Here is a 20787-nt window from a genome sequence, read left to right as displayed (position 1 = left end):
AAGAACAGAGAGATAGAGGGGTGTGTCTGCGGTGTGCTGCAGATGGCGTGTCAGCTGCCTAACGTTGCATAAACATGCTTTGTTGCTATGATTGTTATGCAATGTACTTGTGGAACAAACTATAGAGTACCATGATCCTCCCTTCCTCTCCTTTTAGACACAGACCGGGATACCCACTGAAGAATGGTAAGTGGTGATATTAAGTGGTGATATATTGGTGATATTGATAGTTTACATAGGTGGTTTCAGTTCGGTTCACATGTTTTTGCATGATTTATTAAAGGACTAGTGCATATTGTATGTTGTGTCAGTGACATACACGTTGTGTTGGAATTCATGCCATGGTGTGTGTGTGTGTGTGTGACAGGATTGGGGGATGGGGGTTCGGGTGAAGGGCAGGGGTGTGTCGACAGTGTAAACATAGTAAATGCGACAGAAATGAAGGAAAGATGGAGAGAGGGGCTCCATCCCTGCCCATACAAAGTCACGGGAAAGGGCATGGAACAGGGGGCTGCATATTTATTTTGGAATGTTGATTATGTTGCCTTTCAATGACAATTACATTTCTTAAAATGCCTGGTCAATGTCACAATAGTAATACATTGAAGCTTTCGTGGCCTAATCAATCTGGTTTAATCTTTCTATTCTGGGGGCTATTTTATTGACCTATTCACATATTCTGTTAAATAATCTAGTGTGTCTTCCTATTGTGTGTTTAGAAATAAAATTCAGTTTATTTTAAGATGTATATTTTTTTTAAATGCTCAAATTCACTATGCTTGAAGCCAGTGGTAGGTTTTTTTTTTTCCTCCAGAGAGAACAAAATGCAACGATATCTCCTTTCAAATCTACTCATTCCATGTTGTGTTTATCAAACGTATATTGCAGTCTCATCACCTCTCCAGTTATCCCTGGATCGATCCAGCCATCAGCACAAGGTTAGCACAATGCTGGGGGGCGCTGTCTGTTCCCTCCTCTTCTTCTCCCCCTTGCTGTTTCGGCACCACTGACTGAAGGTTCCACTTCCACCCGGAACCTGGAACATTTTCTGCAACATAACAAATTCCATTAGGTTCCACAGTTTCAGCCCCTCGTCTGTGTGGTTTAAGTGATGAGACACCACATCAATTCAAATCATACAATAGAATAAATATATCGATAGATTCAATTTACCATATGACACGTGCAAAATGCCTGTTACAAATAGGAACCGTGTCTAGGCTTACCTATGAATGCATATTTTTTTTACCTCATCCAAAACCCTAGAAATACTGCATTTGAGTGTGTTGATATATTGGATTTTATCTCATAATTATGTGTGAGAGTTAACTTTAGAAGCCATGGCTGTGTGTAGTGGAGAGTTGATCCTTGTCCTGAGGCTTGGGTTGCCTTCAAACTGGCTCCAACTCAGGATCAAGCTGTTCTGTTAATGAGGATTTATTTGGCTCCATGACACCTCTGTCAGATCCGTTTTCCGGCGCGGCCATTTTGTGTCCTCAAATGCTCACCCAGTAGCCAGGTTGGACGGTAACCAGGTTGGCAGGGAGTGATGAAATAAGCACTAGCTGGCCAGAGTTGAGTGAGTGAGTGGGTGGGGATAGGGCCGGGGCACGTGTGGAGGGGGAAATATAGGCAACGTCTAGAAGTCAGTTTCTTTAACTCACTTCAGGATCACTTCAGACATCTACAAACATTTGTATAAATGATTCACAGAAAGTAGAAAAAAAGGTTTCAAAGAGCGGTAAGCATGTGACCACATTAACCATTTTATATCATGTTTTGTTTTCTTATTTTAAAGCCCGTCATATGCTCATTTTAGAACGTAATTTTAATCTAGGGACTGAAAAATGTGTATAAAAGCTTGGTGATATGCTATGTTATTATTCAACGTGTCAATGTTTTAATTGTATCTGTTCCTATTCAAATACAAGTTGTAAATAAATACATTATTAGGCCTATAGAAGTCATAATATTACATAATAATATAGAGTTATTCGTTAACATAGGACATGGCAAGTATGAGAATATAGAGCTCTGTGATGTGTTGAGTCTCGTTTCTATAGGTTTACCAATCATACAGAATTGTAAAGCTACAGTACAACCTTGGTCTTGAATTGAACGTTGTCAGACCCTCGGAAGAGGGGAATAATTATTACATTGATGAACTGTATGATTTTAAGATCTCTATCCTCCTTGGCAAGAACATGTATATGTATTCATTGATCTGTCAACACTTGCGAAAAACATGAGCACATTACTAGGTATCTCTCTAGGCTAATATCATTATGATATATGGATATCTTTTGGGGGGAAAATATTTAAAATGTGACATAGCAGAATGGTAAACGCATACACTGTGTACAAAACATTAGGAACACCTGCTCTTTCCTTGACGTAGACTGGACAGTAGAGGTCGACAGATTAAGATTTTTCAATGCCGATACCAATTATTGGAGGACCAAAAAAAAGCAGATACCGATTATTCGTCCGATTTAAAAAAAAATGTATTTGTAATAATGACTATTACAACAATACTGAATGAACACTTATTTAACTTAATATAATACATCAATAAAATCAATTTAGCCTCAAATAAATAATGAAACATGTTCAATTTGGTTTAAATCATGCAACAAAAAAAAGTGTTGGAGAAGAAAGTAAAAGTGCAATATGTGCCATGTATGAAAGCTAACGTTTAAGTTTCTTGCTTAGAACATGAGAACATATGAAAGCTGGTGGTTCCTTTTAGCATCAGTCTTCAATATTCCCAGGTAAGAAGTTTTAGGTTTTAGGTAAAAATATATACTTCTGTGTATTGATTTTAAGAAAGGCATTGATGTTTATGGTTAGGTACACATTGGAGCAACGATATGCACCGCACGATTATATGCAACGCAGGACATGCTAGATAAACTAGTAATATCATCAACCATGTGTAGTTAACTAGTGATTATGATTGATTGATTGATTGTTTTTTATAAGATAAGTTTAATGCTAGCTAGCAGCTTACCTTGGTTTACTGCATTTGCGTAACAGGCAGTCTCCTCGTGGAGTGCAATGTAATCAGGTGGTTAGAGTGTTGAACTAGTTAACTGGAAGGTTGCAAGATTGATTCCCCCGTGATGACAAGGTAAAAATCTGTCATTCTGTCCCTGAACGAGGCAGTTAACCCACCGTTCATAGTCCGTCATTGAAAATAAGAATGTGTTCTTAACTGACTTGCCTAGTTAAATAAAGATTAAATAATGGTGTAAAAAATAAAAAAATATAAATTTTATTCACTTCAATCAGTGTAGATGAAGGGGAGGAGACAGGTTAAAGAAGGATTTTTAAGCCTTGAGACAATTGAGACACGGATTGTGTATGTGTGCCATTCAGAGGGTGAATGGGCAAGACAAAATATTTAAGTGCTTTTGAAAGGGGTACAGTAGTAGGTGCCAGGTGCACCGGTTTGAGTAAACTGCAATGCTAATGGGTTTTTCACGTTAAAGAGTTTCCCATGTGTATCAAGAATGGTCCACCACCCAAAGGACATCCAGCAAACTTGACAACTGTGGGAAGCACTGGAGTCAACATAGGCCAGCATCCCTGTTGAACACTTTCAACACTTTGTAGTCCATGCCCCAATGAATTGAGGCTGTTCTGATGGCAAAAGGGGGTGCAACTCAATATTAGGAAGGTATTCCAACTATATCATCAACTATACTGAACAAAAATATAAATGCAACATGCAACAATTTAATTGATTTTACAGTTTATACGAGGAAATCACTCAATTGAAATAAATTCATTAGGTCCTAATCTATGGATTTCACATGATTGAGAGTACAGAAATGCATCTGTTGGTTATAGATACCTAAAAATAAAAGGGTCTCACAATGGGCCTCTGGATCACATCACAGTATTTTTGTTTATTCAAATTGCCATCGATAAAATGCAATTGTGATCATTGTCCATAGCTCATGCCTACCCATATCATATTCCCACTGCCACCATGGGGAACTCTGTTCACAACATTGACATCAGCAAATCGCTCGGCCACACAACGCCATACAGACGAACCATCAAACAGGAAAAGCGTCAATACAGGACTAAGATTGAATCCTACTACACCGGCTCTGACGCTCTATTACAGACTACAAAGAGAAACACAGCTGCGAGCTACCCAGTGGCGCGAGCCTACCAGACGAGCTAAATACTTTTTATTGTCGCTTCGCGGCAAGCAACACTGAAGCATGCATGAGAGCACCAGATGTTCCGGACAACTGTGTGAGCAAGACCTTTAAACAGGTCAACATTCACAAAGCCGTGGGGCCAGACAGATTAACAGCACGTGTACTCAAAGTATGCGCGGACCAACTTGCAAGTGCCTTTACTGACATTTTCAACTTCTCCCTGATCGAGTCTGTAATACCTACATGTTTCAAGCAGACCACCATAGTCCCTGTGCCCAAGGAAGCGAAGGTAACCTGCCTAAATGATTACCACCCCTTAGCACTCACATCGGTAGCCATGAAGTGCTTTGAAAGGCTAGTCATGGCTCACATTAACACCATCATATCCTAGACCCACTCCAATTCGCATACCGCCTCAACAGATCCATAGATGATGTAATCTCAAACGTACTCCACACTGCCCTTTCCCACCTCGACAAAAGGAACACCTGTGTGAGACTGCTGTTCATCGACTACAGCTCAGCGTGCAACACCATAGTGCCCACAAAGCTCATAACTAAGCTAAGGACCCTGGGACTAAACACCTCCCTCTGGATCCTGGGCTTCCTGACGGGCATGTGGTAAGGGTAGGTGGTAAGGGTAGGCGGGTGGTAAGGGTAGGCGGTAAAGGTAAGTGACAACATGTCTGCCACGCTTATCTTCAACACTGGGACCTCTCAGGGGTGCGTGCTTAGTCCCCTCCTGTACTCCCTGTTCACCCACGATTGCATGGCCAAACACAACTCCAACACCATCATTAAGTTTGCTTACGACACAACAGTGATCACGACAACAATGAGACAGCCTATAGGGAGGATGTCAGAGACCTGGCAGTGTGGTGCCAGGACAACAACTTCTTCCTCAATGTGAGCAAGACAAAAGTGATCGTGGACTACAGCAAAAAGCTGGCTGAACAGGCCTCCATCAACATCGATGGGGCTGTAGTGGAGCGGGTCGAGAGTTTAAAGTTCCTTGGTGTCCACTTCACCAACAAACTAACATGGTCCAAGCACACCAGGACAGTCGTGAAGAGGGCACAACAAAACCGATTCCCCCTCAGGAGACAAACGATTTGGCATGGGTCCTCAGATCCTCAAAAGGTTCTACAGCTACACCATCGAGAGCATCCTGACTGGTTGCATCACTGCCTGGTATTGCAACTGCTCGGCCTCCGACCGCAAGGCACTACAGAGGGTAGTGCAAATGGCCCAGTACATCACTGGAGCCAAGCTTCCTGCCACCCAGGACCTATAAACTAGGCGGTGTCAGAGGAAAGCCCCAAAAATTGTCGAAGACTCCAGTCACACAAGACATCGACTGTTCTCTCTACTACCACACGGCAAGTGGTATTGGAGCGCGAAGTCATAGGACCAAAAGGCCCCTTAACAGCTTCTAGCCCCAAGCCATTAGACTGCTGAACAATTAATCAAATGGCCACCCGGACAATTTACATTGACCCCCCCCCCTCCTTGTTTTTACACTGCTGCTACCCACTGTTTATTATCAATGCATAGTCACTTTACAAATTACCTCGATTAACCTGTACCGACTCTGTATTTGATTCGATTTTTTAAAAACTTTAGTTTATTTAGTAAATATTTTCTTAACCCTATTTCTTGAACTGCATTGTTGTTTAAGGGCTTTTTGTATTTGGCGCATGTGACAAATACAATTTGATTTGATGGTCTGCGGTTGTGAGGCCGGTTGGACGTACTGCCAAATTCTCCAAAACAACATTGCAGGTGGCTTAAGGTAGAAAAATGAACATTCAGTTCTCTGGCAACAGATCTGGTGGACATTCCTGCAGTCAGCATGCCAATTGCACGCTCCCTCAACTTGAGACATCTGTGGCATTGTGTTGTGTGACAAAACTGCACATTTTATAGTGGCCTTTTATTGTCCCCAGCAAAAGGTTCACCTGTTTAATCAGCTTCTTGATATGCCACACCTGTCAGGAGGATGGGTTATCTTGGCAAAGGTTAAATGCTCACTAACATGGATATAAACAAATTTGTGCACAACATTTGAGAGAAATAAGCTTTTTGTGCAATTTCAGAGCAATTTTGTTTCAGCTCATGAAACATGGCACCAACACTTTAAATGTTGCATTTATATATATGAAAACTTGAGCCCCCCCCCCCCCTCCCCCCAAAAAAAACTGCCAGTTGTGGAACCCTGACATATAGACTTCACAGAAAGGCATAGTCTTCCCTTTCAACATAAAAATGAATTAACACAGCCACAATATTATACCTCCTTTATTGTGTTGCATGTGTTAAGTGAACTTGGGAGTGAAGAAACTTCAACCGCAGATGGAGATAGGAAGGATGTATCTGTAGCCTATTAAGTTTCTCGTTAACTCCTTACATTGGACTTGAACTTGAATTTAGAGTGAAACCAAAGAGACGTCTATTTTGTCATAAACTTATTTTCTTTTTTTTTACCTCACTTTGACAATATCATTAGATTTTTTTAAACATTTAGCTGTTGAATTAATAATGATTCGTAATATGCAGTGGTGTAAAGTACTTAAGTAAAAATACTTCTTATGTAGTTTTTTCAGGTATCTGTACTATACTATCTATATTTTGGACAACTTCTACTTTTACTTCATTACATTCCTAAAGAAAAGAATGTACTTTTTACTCCATACATATTACCTGACACCCAAAAGTACTTGTTACATTTTGAATGCTTTGCAGGAATGGAAAATTGTCCAATTCAAGAGAACATCCCCTGTCATTCCTACTGCCTCTGATCTGGCGGACTCACTAAACACACATGCTTTGTTTGTAAATTATGTCTGAGTGTTGGAGTGTGTCCCTGGCTATCCGTACATTTTTTAAAAGACCAGAAAATGGTTCCGTCTGGCTTGTTTAATATAAGGAATTTGAAATGATTTATAGTTTTTCTTTTGATACTTAAGTATATTTTAGCTATTACATTTACTTTTGATGCTTAAGTATATTTAAAACAAAATACTTTGAATCAATTAGGATTTTACTGGGTGACTCACTTTTACTTGAGTAATTTTCTATCAAGGTATCTTTACTTTTACTCAAGTATGACAAATAAGTACTTTTTCAACCATTGGTAATATGATACAATTAGTAAATGTACTATCCATTTTTACACTAGAAAGACAGACCCTTATTGTCTTATGCAATTGTTTGCATCAAATCCTTAACATTGTTGAGATTCTTCAACTTGGAGAATGTGTATATTGACCACATGATAGAAAACCATAAGTGGGTTAAGCATTGATTACTGCTGTGCTATTGGCTCTGACCCCTGACCTGCAACTCCATCTCCCTCTACAGGCTCTATCTACATAATGTACCTACAACACAGCACTTCTGAAGAAACATCGTATGCTTGCAACAGTTCTGTTTCACTATTGAGAGATCATTAAATAATGGGGTTGTCATAGTGGGTTAGGATTGTAGGTTGATGTGATGCTTTGGTAAGACACATTACCATATACTGCTGTTCCATTGATAGGCGGAAGACATTTTAGCATGAAGTTCAAATGAATAAAACTAGTAAGAGACATTATCCGCTCTTTGTGCTGTTATTTTAATAGAGGCCATGGCAAGATCTTTAGAGGCTGGCATTCACAGACATGAGAAAAGCAGGGAAAGACGGTCTCGGTTAAAGTTCCTGTGAATGTGTGTTTTTAATAGGGTCTTTCTCCTGTCCCTGTCCAGCTGCACTCTGATCCTCTGTGGTGTCTGTCTGGCTTTGGTGGGGATTCTTCTGAGTAGTCAGAAAAAGCTCCATTATAATATAAACCCGAATCCACTGGGTATGACTCCTTTCCTCGGGGCAGACTCTGTGATCACACCCAGGAACAAGCATATACTGTCCCCAACCTCAACATCTCAGTTGTTTGTCCCGGAGTTAAAGCCCTCAGTGCCCAGAACCATTCTGCGTTGTCAAGAAGCTGATATGTCCCATGCCCAAGTCTCACACTGGTCAAATCCTAAGACAAATTCAGAGATGGGTGGCCAGTCTTGGAGTCCAGAACAGTAGCGGTGTGTGGGTGAAATCACTGGGGGAAAAAAAAAGCCATATTGCAACTTATGTGTTGTGATAATTGCATTGTTTTCTCTATAACCTGTTAGTTCATATGCCTTGCAACCGGGATATATATATATATATATATATATAGTCCTCAAGCTGAGACAATAAGAAGACAGTGGTAGAATACATTCAACCATACTTTTGTTTTAGCACAAAACTGGATAGCAACCTCTGTCCAAAGCATATTGCATGCAACAAAGAACCGGACAAGCTTTTTTCAACTACAGTAGGTGTAATTGATACACACCCACTACTATATAATACATGTTGAATTTGTTGGGTATTGGGTAACAACTGGTTTGGACAACAGCTAGTGAGCTAGTAAGTTCCCTCCATGTGTAACCAAGAACGAACAAATGGGGGGATGGGGTTTTCACTGGACCAACAAAGGGATGGAGCCCTTCTCAAATGCATACTATAGTCCTTCTCCAGATTAAGACCTTTGGGGACTAAAGTATCTAAGGAATGGATCCAGAACGTCTCTCTGGATCTTTGGTGTTTGTCAACATCACCACCGTGTCAGTTGGTCCATCGCCACCGCATCAATACCACCACAAGTCAATTGGCCCTTTCCTAAATAAGCCATGAGTGGCAATAGGGATTTGGACTTGTGTTTTTACTTAATTCTCCTTACTGGCCAATGATAATAATAATAATGTTTACACATGGAGGGAACTTACTAGCTCACTAGCTGTTGTCCAAACCAGTTGTTACCCAATACCCAACAAATTCAACATGTATTATAGTAGTGGGTGTGTATCAATTACACCTACTGTAGTTGAAAAAAAGCTTGTCCGGTTTTCCAATTGTTGTTTATTGGTTTCACTCCTGTATTTTATCACTAGGTGGAGACATTGACCACAGCACACCAGTACTATCCTGTATGGTCTCTCATTAGCACCACCAGCTGAAGGGTTTTCTCCCCAATTATCTTCCCCATGCCCTATATGAACTTGTCCATTCCCTTTGATTATTCTGAAGAAGGCCATTGAAAGCCGAAACGTCAATCTTTTAAACTTGTCTAATAAAACAATGTATTTTTAATGCCGAGCGAGTTCTGCACCTTTTCCTGTCCAATGATGTCTACACATTTTTAGGTTGCACCTCTCACGTCTTTGCGGCCATTCCTGCAGTCAGCATTCCAATTGCATGCTCCCTCAAAACTTGAGACGTCTGTGGAATTGTGTTGTGTGACAAAACTGTACATTTTAGTGGCCTTTTATTGTCCCCAGCACAAGGTGCACCTGTTTCATGATCACGCTGTTCAATCAGCTTCTTGATATGCCACACCTGTCAGGTGGATGGATTGTCTTGGCAAAAGTGAAATGCTCACTAAGACCCTCTTAGTGAGCATTTCACTTTCACTTTTGTAAACAAATTTGTCTATAACATTTTAGAGAAATAAGCTTTGTGCGCGTATGAAAAATGTATGGGATCTTTTATTTCATCTCAAGAAACATTGGTTCGACACTTTATATGTTGAGTTTGGAGTTGATTTGGCGATCACTCACATAGATTTTTTGCTAGCGGTGGCTTAATTCAGTACATTTTATATACAAATGTATGTGGACACCCCTTTAAATGAATGGATTCGGCTATTTCAGCCACACCCATTGCTGACAGGTGTATAAAAGCTAACACACAGCCATGCCATCGCCATAGACAAACATTGGTAGTAGAATGGCCTTACTGAAGAGCTCAGTGACTTTCAATGTGGCACCGTTATAGGATGCCTCCTTTCCAACAAGTCAGTTCATCTAATTTCTGCCCTGCTAGAGCTGCCCCGGTCAACTCTAGGTGCTGTTATTTTGAAGTGGAAACGTCTAGGAGCAACAAGCTCACAGAACGGGACTGCAGAGTGCTGAAGCACATAGCGCATAACAATCTTCTGTCAATCTTCTGTTGTAACACTTACTACAGAGTTCCAAATTTCCTCTGGAAGCAACATCAGCACACTAACTGTTTGTTAGGGGGCTTTATGAAATGGGTTTCCATGGCTGAGCAGCTGCACACAAGCCTAAGATCACCATGCGCAATGCCAAGTGTCGGCTGGAGTGGTTTAAAGCTCACCGCTATTGGACTCTGGAGCAGTGGAAACTAAAAATGATATACTTTTCACTCCATACATTTTCCCTGACACCCAAAAGTACTCGTTACATTTTGAATGCTAAGCAGCACAGGAAAATTGTCTGATTCACACTCTTATCAAGAGAACATCCCTGGTCATCCCTACTGCCTCTGATCTGGCGGACTCACTAAACACATGCTTTGTTTGTAAAGGATGTCTGAGTGTTGGTGTGCCCCTGGCAATCCGTAAATAAATAAATAAACACGAAAATGGTGCCGTTTGCTTAATGTAAGGAATTTGAAATTATTTATATTTTTACTTTTGATATTTAAGTATATTTTAAACCAAATACTTTTAGACTTATACTCAAGTAGGATTTTACTGGGTGACTTTCACTTTTACTTGAGTCATGCCCATGTTTTTGGAATGAGATGATCGACGAGCAGGTGTCCACACTTTTGGTCATTTAGTGTAAGTTATACTAACCCACTGGGCACAGACGTCAGTTCAACGCCTAGTTTTGATATGCATTTGGTTGTCGACTAACGTAAATTCAACGTGAAATCACCATGTCTTTGGATTTACTGTAGGTTAAAAGTTGGATGAAAAAAAGACTAAATGCCCTTACATGTATGACTTTTTGCAAATCCAATCAGTTTTCCACGTTGATTCAACATCACAGCTGTTTAAAGAAAACCGAGCCATGGACTACAGTTCCTCCTGGTCAATATACTACGTTCAGGGTGAGCAACCATCTAACATAATGTTGTCAAATTCTGAACTTACCCTTTAATGTTTTGTCATTTAACTATGCTCAATCAAACATTGAGGTCTGTTTATGCCCTTGTTTTTCTTCTTTTTTGGGGGGGTAAATGAATGTATTATCTTAAGTTAGTAAATTAAGGTGTTCATTGTTACATAAGAATCATACTCACTGTATTGAGCAAACACACACTTTTCCCACAGAATCAGGTTGTCAAGGTGCTTGGCCACATGGATCAGTGCTCCTGAAACTCTCTCTGGATCCAGCAGTGTGCACTGGGCTCTGGAAGAATATTTAGGAGTCAGTTCAAATGTGGGGTTAGGTTAAGAATAACCTAGGTCAAAAACCAGGGATAAGAGACAGACAAGTGGCAGATCACTTACCTTGCTTTCACTGTAGGTGAAAGATTAGTGGAATCTGTGTGGGTAGCTGGACAGGTAGGATGACTGACAGTGAAGGTGAACAGGTGGTCACTTGTCAGGTGACAGAGGAATGGATGAGACTGAGGCAGGATTTCCTTTAACCATAAAGTGGTATATTTACTGAGTAGTCTGTGCTGCATAATAAAGGAAACAAAATAACATGTATCCAATCAAATTCATAATCAACGATCAATTCATATTCATTATTAACATAATTTAGGGAATTCAACAGTCCAGTTCATTAAGAAGTCAATAGTAATCATCCGTAAGTCATTTAGGCTCGTAACTATTTATCATAAATCATGAAATAATACAAACAGTGAATGGTTATTCAATCTATAGTGCCCATTAGTTTGATATCAAAGTCGATCAGTTCAGCAAACAATGACGTTTCTCATTTCACCCTTTCAATTGTCTTCATGTGTACATATAATTAATTTCATTACATATTAACCATATCGATTGCATAATTGGCCTACGAGGATCCGTAGGGCCATGATCATTGACAATTCACATTACACAATATGTTTGAAGCGTGCGCTCCAAGCCGCGCTACGCGGTAATAACTATAAGCAATAACTGATGGCCCACTCCCCCGATCGCCACAGATAGTTCAGATGAAAGGTAACAGAGTCGGTGGATTCATGGACGCACAAAACTTCTTGATCAGACGGAGTTAAGGAAGAGAAAGCAGTGAGATCAGGCGATGGCAATTTCCTCCTTTTATGGAGTTGAGATCTGTCGGACATTTCCACCTGACCTAATTAATGCGCCCCTGGCCCAGCTGAGTAAGTGGCAATGAATTAAAGGACTATAGTTCTGTAGGAGCACAAAGACCAACTGAGTAATATATCCTCATAATACATGAGATGAAATCAGTTCATCGATAAATGTATCTCAAATAATATCTTCTTGTCACAGAACTGTTGGTTCTTACCTGCCAGAATGGGATCCCTTCTGCTTTCAGCTCCTCTACGGCTCTGACTGTGTCTGAAGGGAGCAGTATACTTCAGTCTTGTTTAGCCAGGTGTGCTTTCAAATCTCATATTGATGCAGTTTTATCTTTCTCTTAGGAGTTGCTATCATGTAGTCATAAAAAAAAGTTAGAATAACTTTGATTCCTATATCGTATCCAATGTCGAACACAGCAGGTAAATTACACCTGCAGCTAATACAAGCTGAATTCTACAGTGTGAGAGCCTTTACCCAGGACAGAATTCACAGTTCTACAAAGCCAGTCCCATGTATTGTTTAGTATTTTATGTCTTGATGACTTATCACTTGCCATATACAAACACATCAGAGGTGGAAATTAAACTTTGGGACATTCCAATGCAACATCCTTGAATTAAGCACAGTTAGGTTTAGCCAACTATTCTTTATTTACTGAATATTCCTCTCTAATTGAGAGTTATTAGTGACCCTTGCCTGACCCTGGCCAGTGACTCTCTATCTCCCTCTGCAAGCTGTAGACTTTCCTACCACCACCGGTCTAAACTGGAAAAGCACATATTTCTGAAGAAACCTTGTGTCGAAAAGTATGCTATACTAGTTTTGAGAAGATGAAATCGTGGAAGTGGGTTAGGCTAGTGGGGGAATGTAACGTTATGGTAAAACAGCAGCAACTTTAACTGTGTTTATTCCACTCTCATAGACCAAACAAAACTAAACAATAGAATGTATTTGGTTGAATCATGTAATAGGGAATGACAGTTACAGTGTGGCTTTGTGTTTCCATGCAATTGGTCATATACTTAAGGCAATAAGAGCAAATAATTAACAAATCAATCTTACATAATACAAATAAGAAACATGATTATACTCGACTACATTTGGACTAGGTGTCAGTTTTACTCTCGTGCTTTATCAACAGTTTAAGCATTAAGTTCAAATCAGTCAAGTCTTTATAATATCAGTAGGTGCTCGATTTAAAGGCGCAGAAATCGCTCTCCCATTTCCTAGTTGCCAAAATTCGAATATTTCACATAATTTCAGTTTATGTGACAAAACAAGCAATGTACAGTGTAGAGAATAATTGTACCATCTCAACCGCTGTGAAATATCTTTTCATAACCAAAAAGATTGTGTTTTCAGCTGTTTGAAGTTGGTGTGCAAGACCGAAAGTAAAATATACAAAAACTAAACTTAGGAACGGGAAGCATAGAAGTAGCGCACAAAGAACAGCTCTTCCGCTTCTTAGACTTTCTTTCAATGAGAATTGCAGATCTAACACTTACCATTCTATGTGAAGTTGGTCAGGTCGCCCAATAGGTTACATATTTCACCTTTAAAGTTGTGATATGAGACATTATATCTTCCTTATCAGCTCTAACTGTGCTGTTCCTAGACAAGAGGCCTATCAGCTCTAACTATGTTGTTCCACTGTTACAGAGACCATGGCAAGGTCTTTAGAGGCTGGTGTTTACATCGATTACCAAGGCAGGGAAAAACTCTCTCAGCGAAAGTGTGTGTGAATGTGTGTAGGTGTGAGTTATTTAAAGGGTCATAGAATGACAGCTTTCCTCTTTCCCAGTCCAGCTGCACTCGGATCCTCTTGGGTCTCTGGCCCAACGTGAAGGGAATGGTTGATTTGGGTAGGGAATATGCCCTGTATTCACCTGATTTATAATTTAGACCCTAGAGTCCACTGCGTATTCCTCCCTTCCTCCGGACAGTCTCTGTAACCACACCCAGGGTCCAGTCTACACTGTTCCCAACCTCAACATCCCAGATGTGTGTCCCTGAGTTAAAGCCGTCAGAGCCCAGGACCATTCTATTGTTATGAAACCTCTCTGGGTTGACAGGATGCTTCTGCATCCCATCACCAAGTCTCACAGTGGTCAGATCATCAGACAAGATGAGAGATGGGTGGGCAGTCTTGGGATCCAGAGTCACGGCAGCTAAACAAAGAGAACAGTGATTTTGTATGCGGATTTGCAAACTGCACATTTGGGGCTTAGACCAGGGCCAAGCAACGTTTCACACTTACATCAAGTAGCATTATGTATTAACTATGGCTAGTAACTGAACATCTAGTCAATTTCAGCAATACAATTATACTTACTATAGTGAGCAAACACTTCAACAATGTCCTGCATCTTCCCACAAAATCTGTGCAGGTTGTCAAGGTGCTTGGCCACATGGATCCATGCTCCTGAAACCCTCTCTGGATCCGGCAGTGTGCACTGGGCTCTGGAAGAATATTCAGGAGTTAGTTCAACTGTGGGGTTGGGTTAAGAACATCCTTGGCACCCTTAGGTTAAGAACCTCAGAGAAGAGAGAGTGAAGAGGCGGGTCACTTACCTTTTCACTGTGACCTTGTAGTTCTGCAGGAGAATAAAATACCAAATAAATAATAAATAATGATAATACATGACATGTAATCCAGCCTGGCCTCAGAGCCATTACGTATGATACGTTACAAATGGTTGGATTACTTAAAACAGACCCGAAAGTGGCATCTTATCTAATTAGCAACTTTAGCTAACCACCACCATAGCGTTTTGCAACTGCTGAGCATGTTATCTAACCCTCACCCCTATCCTTTACACCTAACCTAGCTACCCTTATTGACAAATGCTAAAGCATCCGTGACTGTTGTTTAAGACGTATTTTACTGTATCATACGAATTGGAAAGGATGTAACAAATAATACATATTGGAGGGACCCCAAAATAAAGTGCCAAATCCTAAATCAAAAGTAACAGTCAGTATCTGGTGTGGCCACCAGCTGCATTAAGTACTGCAGTGCATCTCCTCCTCATGGACTGCACCAGGTTTGCCCGTTCTTGCTGAGAGATGTTAACACACTCTTCCACCAAGGCACCTGCAAGTTCCCGGACATTTCTGGGGGGAATGGCCCTAGCCCTCACCCTCCGATCCAACAGGTCCTAGACATGCTCAATGGGATTGAGATCCAGGCTCTTTGCTGGCCATGGCAGAACACTGACATTCCTATCTTGCAGGAAATCACACACAGAACGAGCAGTATGGCGGGTGGCATTGTCATGCTGGAGGATCATGTCAGGATGAGCCTGGAGGAAGGGTACCACATGAGGGAGGAGGATGTCTTCCCTGTAACGCACAGCGTTGAGATTGCCTGCAATGACAACAAGCTCAGTCCGATGATGCTGTGACACACCGCCCCGAACCATGATGGACCCTCCACCTCCAAATCGATCAAGCTCCAGAGTACAGGCCTCGGTGTAATGCTCATTCCTTCACCCATCACCATCACCCCTGGTGAGGAGCATTTTTTGCCAGTCCTATCTGGTCCAGCGACTGTGGGTTTGTGCCCATAGGCGACGTTGTTGCCTATGATGTCTAGTGAGGACCTGCCTTACAACAGGCCTACAAGCCCTCAGTCCAGCCTCTCAGCCTATTGTGGACAGTCTGAGCAATGATGGAGGGATTGTGCATTCCTGGTGTAACTCGGGCAGTTGTTGTTGCCATCCTGTAGCTGTCCCGCAGGTGTGATGTTCGGATGTACCGATCCTGTGCAGGTGTTGTTACACGCGGTCTGCCACTGCGAGGACGATCAGCTGTCTGTCCTGTCTCCCTGTAGCGCTGTCTTAGGCGTCTCACAGTACAGACATTGTAATTTATTGCCCTGGCCACATCTGCAGTCCTCATGCCTCCTTGCAGCATGCCTAAGTCACATTCACGCAGATGAGCACAGAACCTTTGCATCTTTCTTTTGGTGTTTTTCAGAATCAGTAGAAAGGCCTATTTAATGTCCTACGTTTTCATAACTGTAACCTTAATTGCCTACCGTCTGTAAGCTGTTAGTGCCTTAACGACCGTTCCACAGGTGCATGTTCATTAATTGTTTATGGTTCATTGAACAAGGGGAAACAGTGTTTAAAACCTTTACAGTGAAGATCTGTTTATTTATTTTGGATTTGTACGAATAATCTTTGAAAGACAGGGTCCTGAAAAAGGGTTGTTTCTTTTTTTTGCCGAGTTTATATCTCAAATCATTTCTGCTTATTATTTGAGTTATTGGTTTTTACCTGAAGGAATGAGATATCTTCTGCTTTCAACTCCTCCTCCATTGCTTTGATTGTGTCTGAAAGTGATGATAACCCTCCGATCATCTCATCAATCTTCTTCTTCATCAAGTGACTCTTCTGCTTCTCTTCTTCCTTCAGAGTAGCTAACCTGGCCTCCTCGTCCTCTCGAAGCACCTGGTGTATCTTCTCAAACTCCCCTTTAATCTGCCTTTCTGTGTCCTCTGCTTGTAGCTGCAGACAGCGGGAGGAATATGTGAAATACTATTATTACCAGAGCAATTCTCACAATTAATCCACAAATGCAGAAAGGCATTCAGCTACAGTTAAATTGCACTGTGGCATTAGACAACATAAATCAACATTCTCACCTTTAATCTGGGTTACTGTTTGATGGCAGGCTAGTTTCACTTTATGGAAGATCTCAAACTTCTTCTGTAAGGGCTTCAATAAAGTCTTGAGTTCCTCCTAGAATATGAAAATTGACACTGCATTGAAGACGTCAACCTTCTATTGTTACTTTGTATGAATCGGATTACTGATTATTAGTTTGTAGTTACTTTCAACAGCATTAAAAGTCACATAAGAGCTTAGAATAGACGTGCAATATACACCTACAGGAGTGGGGAATGAAACACTCGCCAATTCTACAATGCAAACATGCTGTCCATAAGGACACCAGAGTTTGTAGTTATGATGAGAAAGTCAACACTTACATTGATTTTTCTTCTGGTGTAAAATGTCAGCAAAATTATGTTGTGGTAATGTTATTATAAGCCCCCTACCTTCAAATCCTGTGAAGCTTCATCCATGGGACAGAAATTGTGGTTTGCATGTTTTTTTTTAGAAGTATGACACACAAAACACACTGGCTGTTTATCATTCAGACAGAAGAGTTTGAGTTTATCGTGGTGCAGAAAGCAGAGCCCCTCAGGCCCTGCTGATTCTCTCCGATTCTTCTCCTCTAAGAAGGCCTCACACAGTTCCTTTACAATTAGGTTACGAGGAGGTTCTTCCTTTGAGGACATTCTGCTGCAAATTGGACATTCCAGAGAATCCTTTTGTTTCCAGATTTCACTGAGACAGACTTTACAAAAGCTGTGGCTACATGACAGGATTACAGGATCCCGGAAGATTACTGCACACTGGACAGGAGAAATCCTTTTCTTGGAGAGAATGTTTGGAAGCCATTTTCTTTAAGAAATCGCTGTCACGATCTTCTGTAATGGCTTCTGAAGGGAGCAGCATACTTCAGTTGTGTTTGGTCAGATGTGCTTTCAAAATCTGAGGATGCAGTTTCCTCCTGCTCTTCGGAGCTGCGATCTTGCAGTTGTAGAAAGTTAGAACAAGTTTGAGTCCTATATTGTCGAACAGAGCAGGTAAATTACACATACTAATGTGATGGACTTTACCCAGGACAGAGTTATAAAAAATCCAGTCTCTCACTCACTCACTCACTCTCCCACACACACACAAAGGAGTGTTATCAAGTTCCATATTAGCCAGTGAGCTGGTCCTCTGTCCTGTTCAACCCCTTATGTATTTATACAAGGGCCAACAGCTTTTTTCCCCCCAAATCCCAGCTTTAAAAAATATTTCCATACTGACCATATAAAAAAGAAACACTGTGTGTGGGCCTAGTTAGATGCCAAAAATTATTTATTTAATAAATATTCCTCTTTGGTTGAGCATTAAAGTAATTATTGGTGACCCTGGCCCTTGACTCTCTATCGCCCTCTGCAGGCTGTAACCACTTACCTACAACACCAGGATAAACTGGAAAAGTTTGTCGCCTATAGTGAGATTGATTGTCTATTTGAAAAATGTAAAAGTAAATGCTACAGCCCACCTTTAGTGGTTTCATTTGACAGAGATGAAAATATCGACCTGAAATTTAGAGGAGAAATTTAATATTACTATTATGCCTTTGGCTACTGGACAATGAAAGGAAGTGGAATTGCAATAGAACATGAGAGAAATGCTGGTTTCAATGGCACATGAGGAAGTGTTTATAAAATAAATATGGTCCGATTTTTCTGAGGTAACGTTGAAACAAGGAAAGACTTGGCTCATAAAATGAAGAAAAAAAAACATCCAGGTAAAAAATAAAATAAAACAATGTTTGTTTACATGCTGACTGCCTCTGCTCAGATTGCAAGGTGTGTGATGTTAATGTTAATTATCCTACATTATATCTGTGAAACATGACTGGCGTTTGGCCTATATATATATATATATATATATATATATATATATATATATATATATATATAATTAAACGTCTCATTAAAGTTTGGCTACATTTTCTATCGCCTCTCATGTCAGCATCGGTGTGGTATGGACATGAAAGGCTGTAGCTAATATACATAGTCTAGCACTTACACTTTGATATGTATGCTAATTATTTATGTACATTTACATCGCTTGTGTTTTTCTAAACAGAATAGCTTGTGTTTTTTGGTGTGTTTTTTGTTTTTCTAATCAATTTAATTGTCTATTTTGATTAATGGCCTTGGTGCCCTGGCAGATGATCTTGGTGCCCTGGCAGATGATATTGGTGCCCTGGCAGATGATATTGGTGCCCTGGCAGATGATCTTGGTGCCCATACCCCATTCTGTACATATCCCATTCTGTACATATCCCATTCTGTACATATCCCATCCTGTACAACCCATTCTGTACATACCCATTCTGTACATATCCCATTCTGTACATATCCCATTCTGTACATATCCCATTCTGTACATAACCCATTCTGTACATAACCCATTCTGTACATAACCCATTCTGTACATATCCCATTCTGTACATAACCCATTCTGTACATATCCCATTCTGTACTTCATCGGACTACTTCCATTCTGAGCGATTCACTGGTACTTACTGTTTGAGCTTTTGTTTGTAATCAGGAAGCAGGAGGATAGAGTCTTGGTCTGATTTGCCGAAGGGAGGTCAAGCGAGGACCTTGTATGTGTTTCTGTGGGTAGAATAAAAGTGGTCCATAGTTTTGGCGCCCCTTGTGGCACATGGAGACATGTTGGTAGAAGTTAGGTAGAACGGATCTTAGTCTTTCCTTGTTAAAATTTCTGCCCACAAGAAACGCCACCTCTGGGTGTGCGGTTTCTTGTTTGTTTATGGGCCCATACAGTTCATTTAATGGCAGGTGGTGTTTGCTTTTTGTGGGATGTAGGCAACAGTGATAATTACAGATGAGATCGATCTTGGTAGATAAAAAGTTCTGCCATGAGGTACTCTATGTCAAGTGAGAAAAAGCTTCAGATTTTCTTCTCACTGGAAGCCGCGCACCGGTTATTGTATACAAAGAGGCACACCTCTCCCCCTTTGGACTTGCCCAAAGCCACCATCTGATCATGATGCTGCATGGAGAAACCACTGAGTTGTATATCCATAGATTCAGTCAGCTAAGACTCTGTAAAGCACAGAATATTGCAGCTTTCAAGACTCTTTAATAGGAGACTCCCGAACGAAGCTCATCCATCTTATTCTCGAGTGACTGGACATTTGCCAATAAAACGTAGGGGAGTGCCGTTAGATTTTCTCTCCGTCTCAGTCTCACCAGGACGCCAGCATGCCTTCTGCATCTATGCCTACGGCGCTTAGGTATCCCAAACAATTGGGTAAGATCCGGTGTAAGTTTGTACTTCAGGAAGATCACAGGATGGACCACCGCCAACTAGCGCTCGACAGATACAGGACTGGAACACGGGCCGGCCAGTGTAGATGAGACGTGATGAAAACTTAGTCATGTATCGAAGAACATGTCCCAGAACATATTGGTCCAGATAGTACAAGGCCGTACAGAGGCAGTAGAGGATTTCAGACACGGACAGATTGAGAGCGGAGAAGTTCTGTGCCCCCAAAGCCTTCCCCTCCTGTCACTACCGGCCACAGGAAATATACAGTGTTTGGGACACTTAGAATGATGTTGGTTACTGCAGGCACAAGGTAGAGCAATGTGATTTATGCAAAAGCAGGATCCAAAGGGACAGGTGGAAGCAGTAGTGAAGTTATTTGCTTTGGAAGTATTCATTTCCTTGATATGTCTGTGGTTTCAGTGGACACTGCAAAAAGAGACAAAATAAAAATAACAGTCGGGATTTTCCGTTGTAGAGGGAGCAGTTTCGGTACCGGATGACCAAAAAACGAAATAGAAAATGTTCAATTAATTTCCCAAAGTGACTGAATCAGACTGGAATTGACAACAAC

The 20787-nt window shown here is 40.9% G+C and overlaps 1 protein-coding gene and 1 long non-coding RNA gene across 4 annotated transcripts; one reads left to right on the top strand and one right to left on the bottom strand.

The window, feature by feature from the left end:
• Positions 1–16: 16 nt before the first annotated feature.
• LOC116374378 (uncharacterized) lies at positions 17–7950 on the top strand. Its single transcript, XR_004210266.1, has 3 exons — positions 17–186; positions 889–938; positions 7535–7950. It is a non-coding gene; the product is annotated as an uncharacterized LOC116374378 (long non-coding RNA).
• Positions 7951–8151: 201 nt separating this feature from the next.
• On the bottom strand, positions 8152–17990 carry LOC109867747 (zinc finger protein RFP-like). 3 transcript variants are annotated; one of them, XR_004210264.1, is made up of 7 exons: positions 17345–17990; positions 16931–17027; positions 16563–16793; positions 14615–14876; positions 11512–14450; positions 11301–11410; positions 8152–8265 (listed from the first exon to the last, which is right to left on the bottom strand). XR_004210264.1 is itself a non-coding variant. In XM_031826561.1 (6 exons), the coding sequence occupies exons 3-6, from the start codon at positions 16665–16667 to the stop codon at positions 14188–14190; spliced, it is 519 nt and encodes a 172-aa protein (XP_031682421.1). In that variant the 5' UTR covers positions 16668–16793; positions 16931–17027; positions 17345–17980; the 3' UTR covers positions 12791–14187. The 3 variants fall into 3 exon arrangements, 1 of the variants encoding a protein (XP_031682421.1); XR_004210265.1 differs by having other exon boundaries at positions 14615–14742; XM_031826561.1 differs by lacking the exons at positions 8152–8265; positions 11301–11410 and having other exon boundaries at positions 12791–14450; positions 14615–14742; positions 14854–14876; positions 17345–17980.
• Positions 17991–20787: the final 2797 nt, after the last annotated feature.

This window comes from Oncorhynchus kisutch, linkage group LG1, assembly GCF_002021735.2.
Source record: "Oncorhynchus kisutch isolate 150728-3 linkage group LG1, Okis_V2, whole genome shotgun sequence".
Taxonomy (NCBI): domain Eukaryota; kingdom Metazoa; phylum Chordata; class Actinopteri; order Salmoniformes; family Salmonidae; genus Oncorhynchus; species Oncorhynchus kisutch.
The sequence above is the reverse complement of the archived record's forward strand: the minus strand, read 5'-3'. Positions and strand labels throughout refer to the sequence as shown.

Coding starts and splice junctions, on each gene's coding strand:
- LOC109867747 (XM_031826561.1), bottom strand. CDS start 16,667: ATGAAGAAGAAGATTGATGAGATGATCGGAGGGTTATCATCACTTTCA. Junction 14,877..16,562: donor AAGATATCTCATTCCTTCAG/GTAAAAACCAAT, acceptor ATTCTCCTGCAG/AACTACAAGGTCACAGTGAA. Junction 14,451..14,614: donor TGAAGTGTTTGCTCACTATA/GTAAGTATAATT, acceptor CTCTTTGTTTAG/CTGCCGTGACTCTGGATCCC.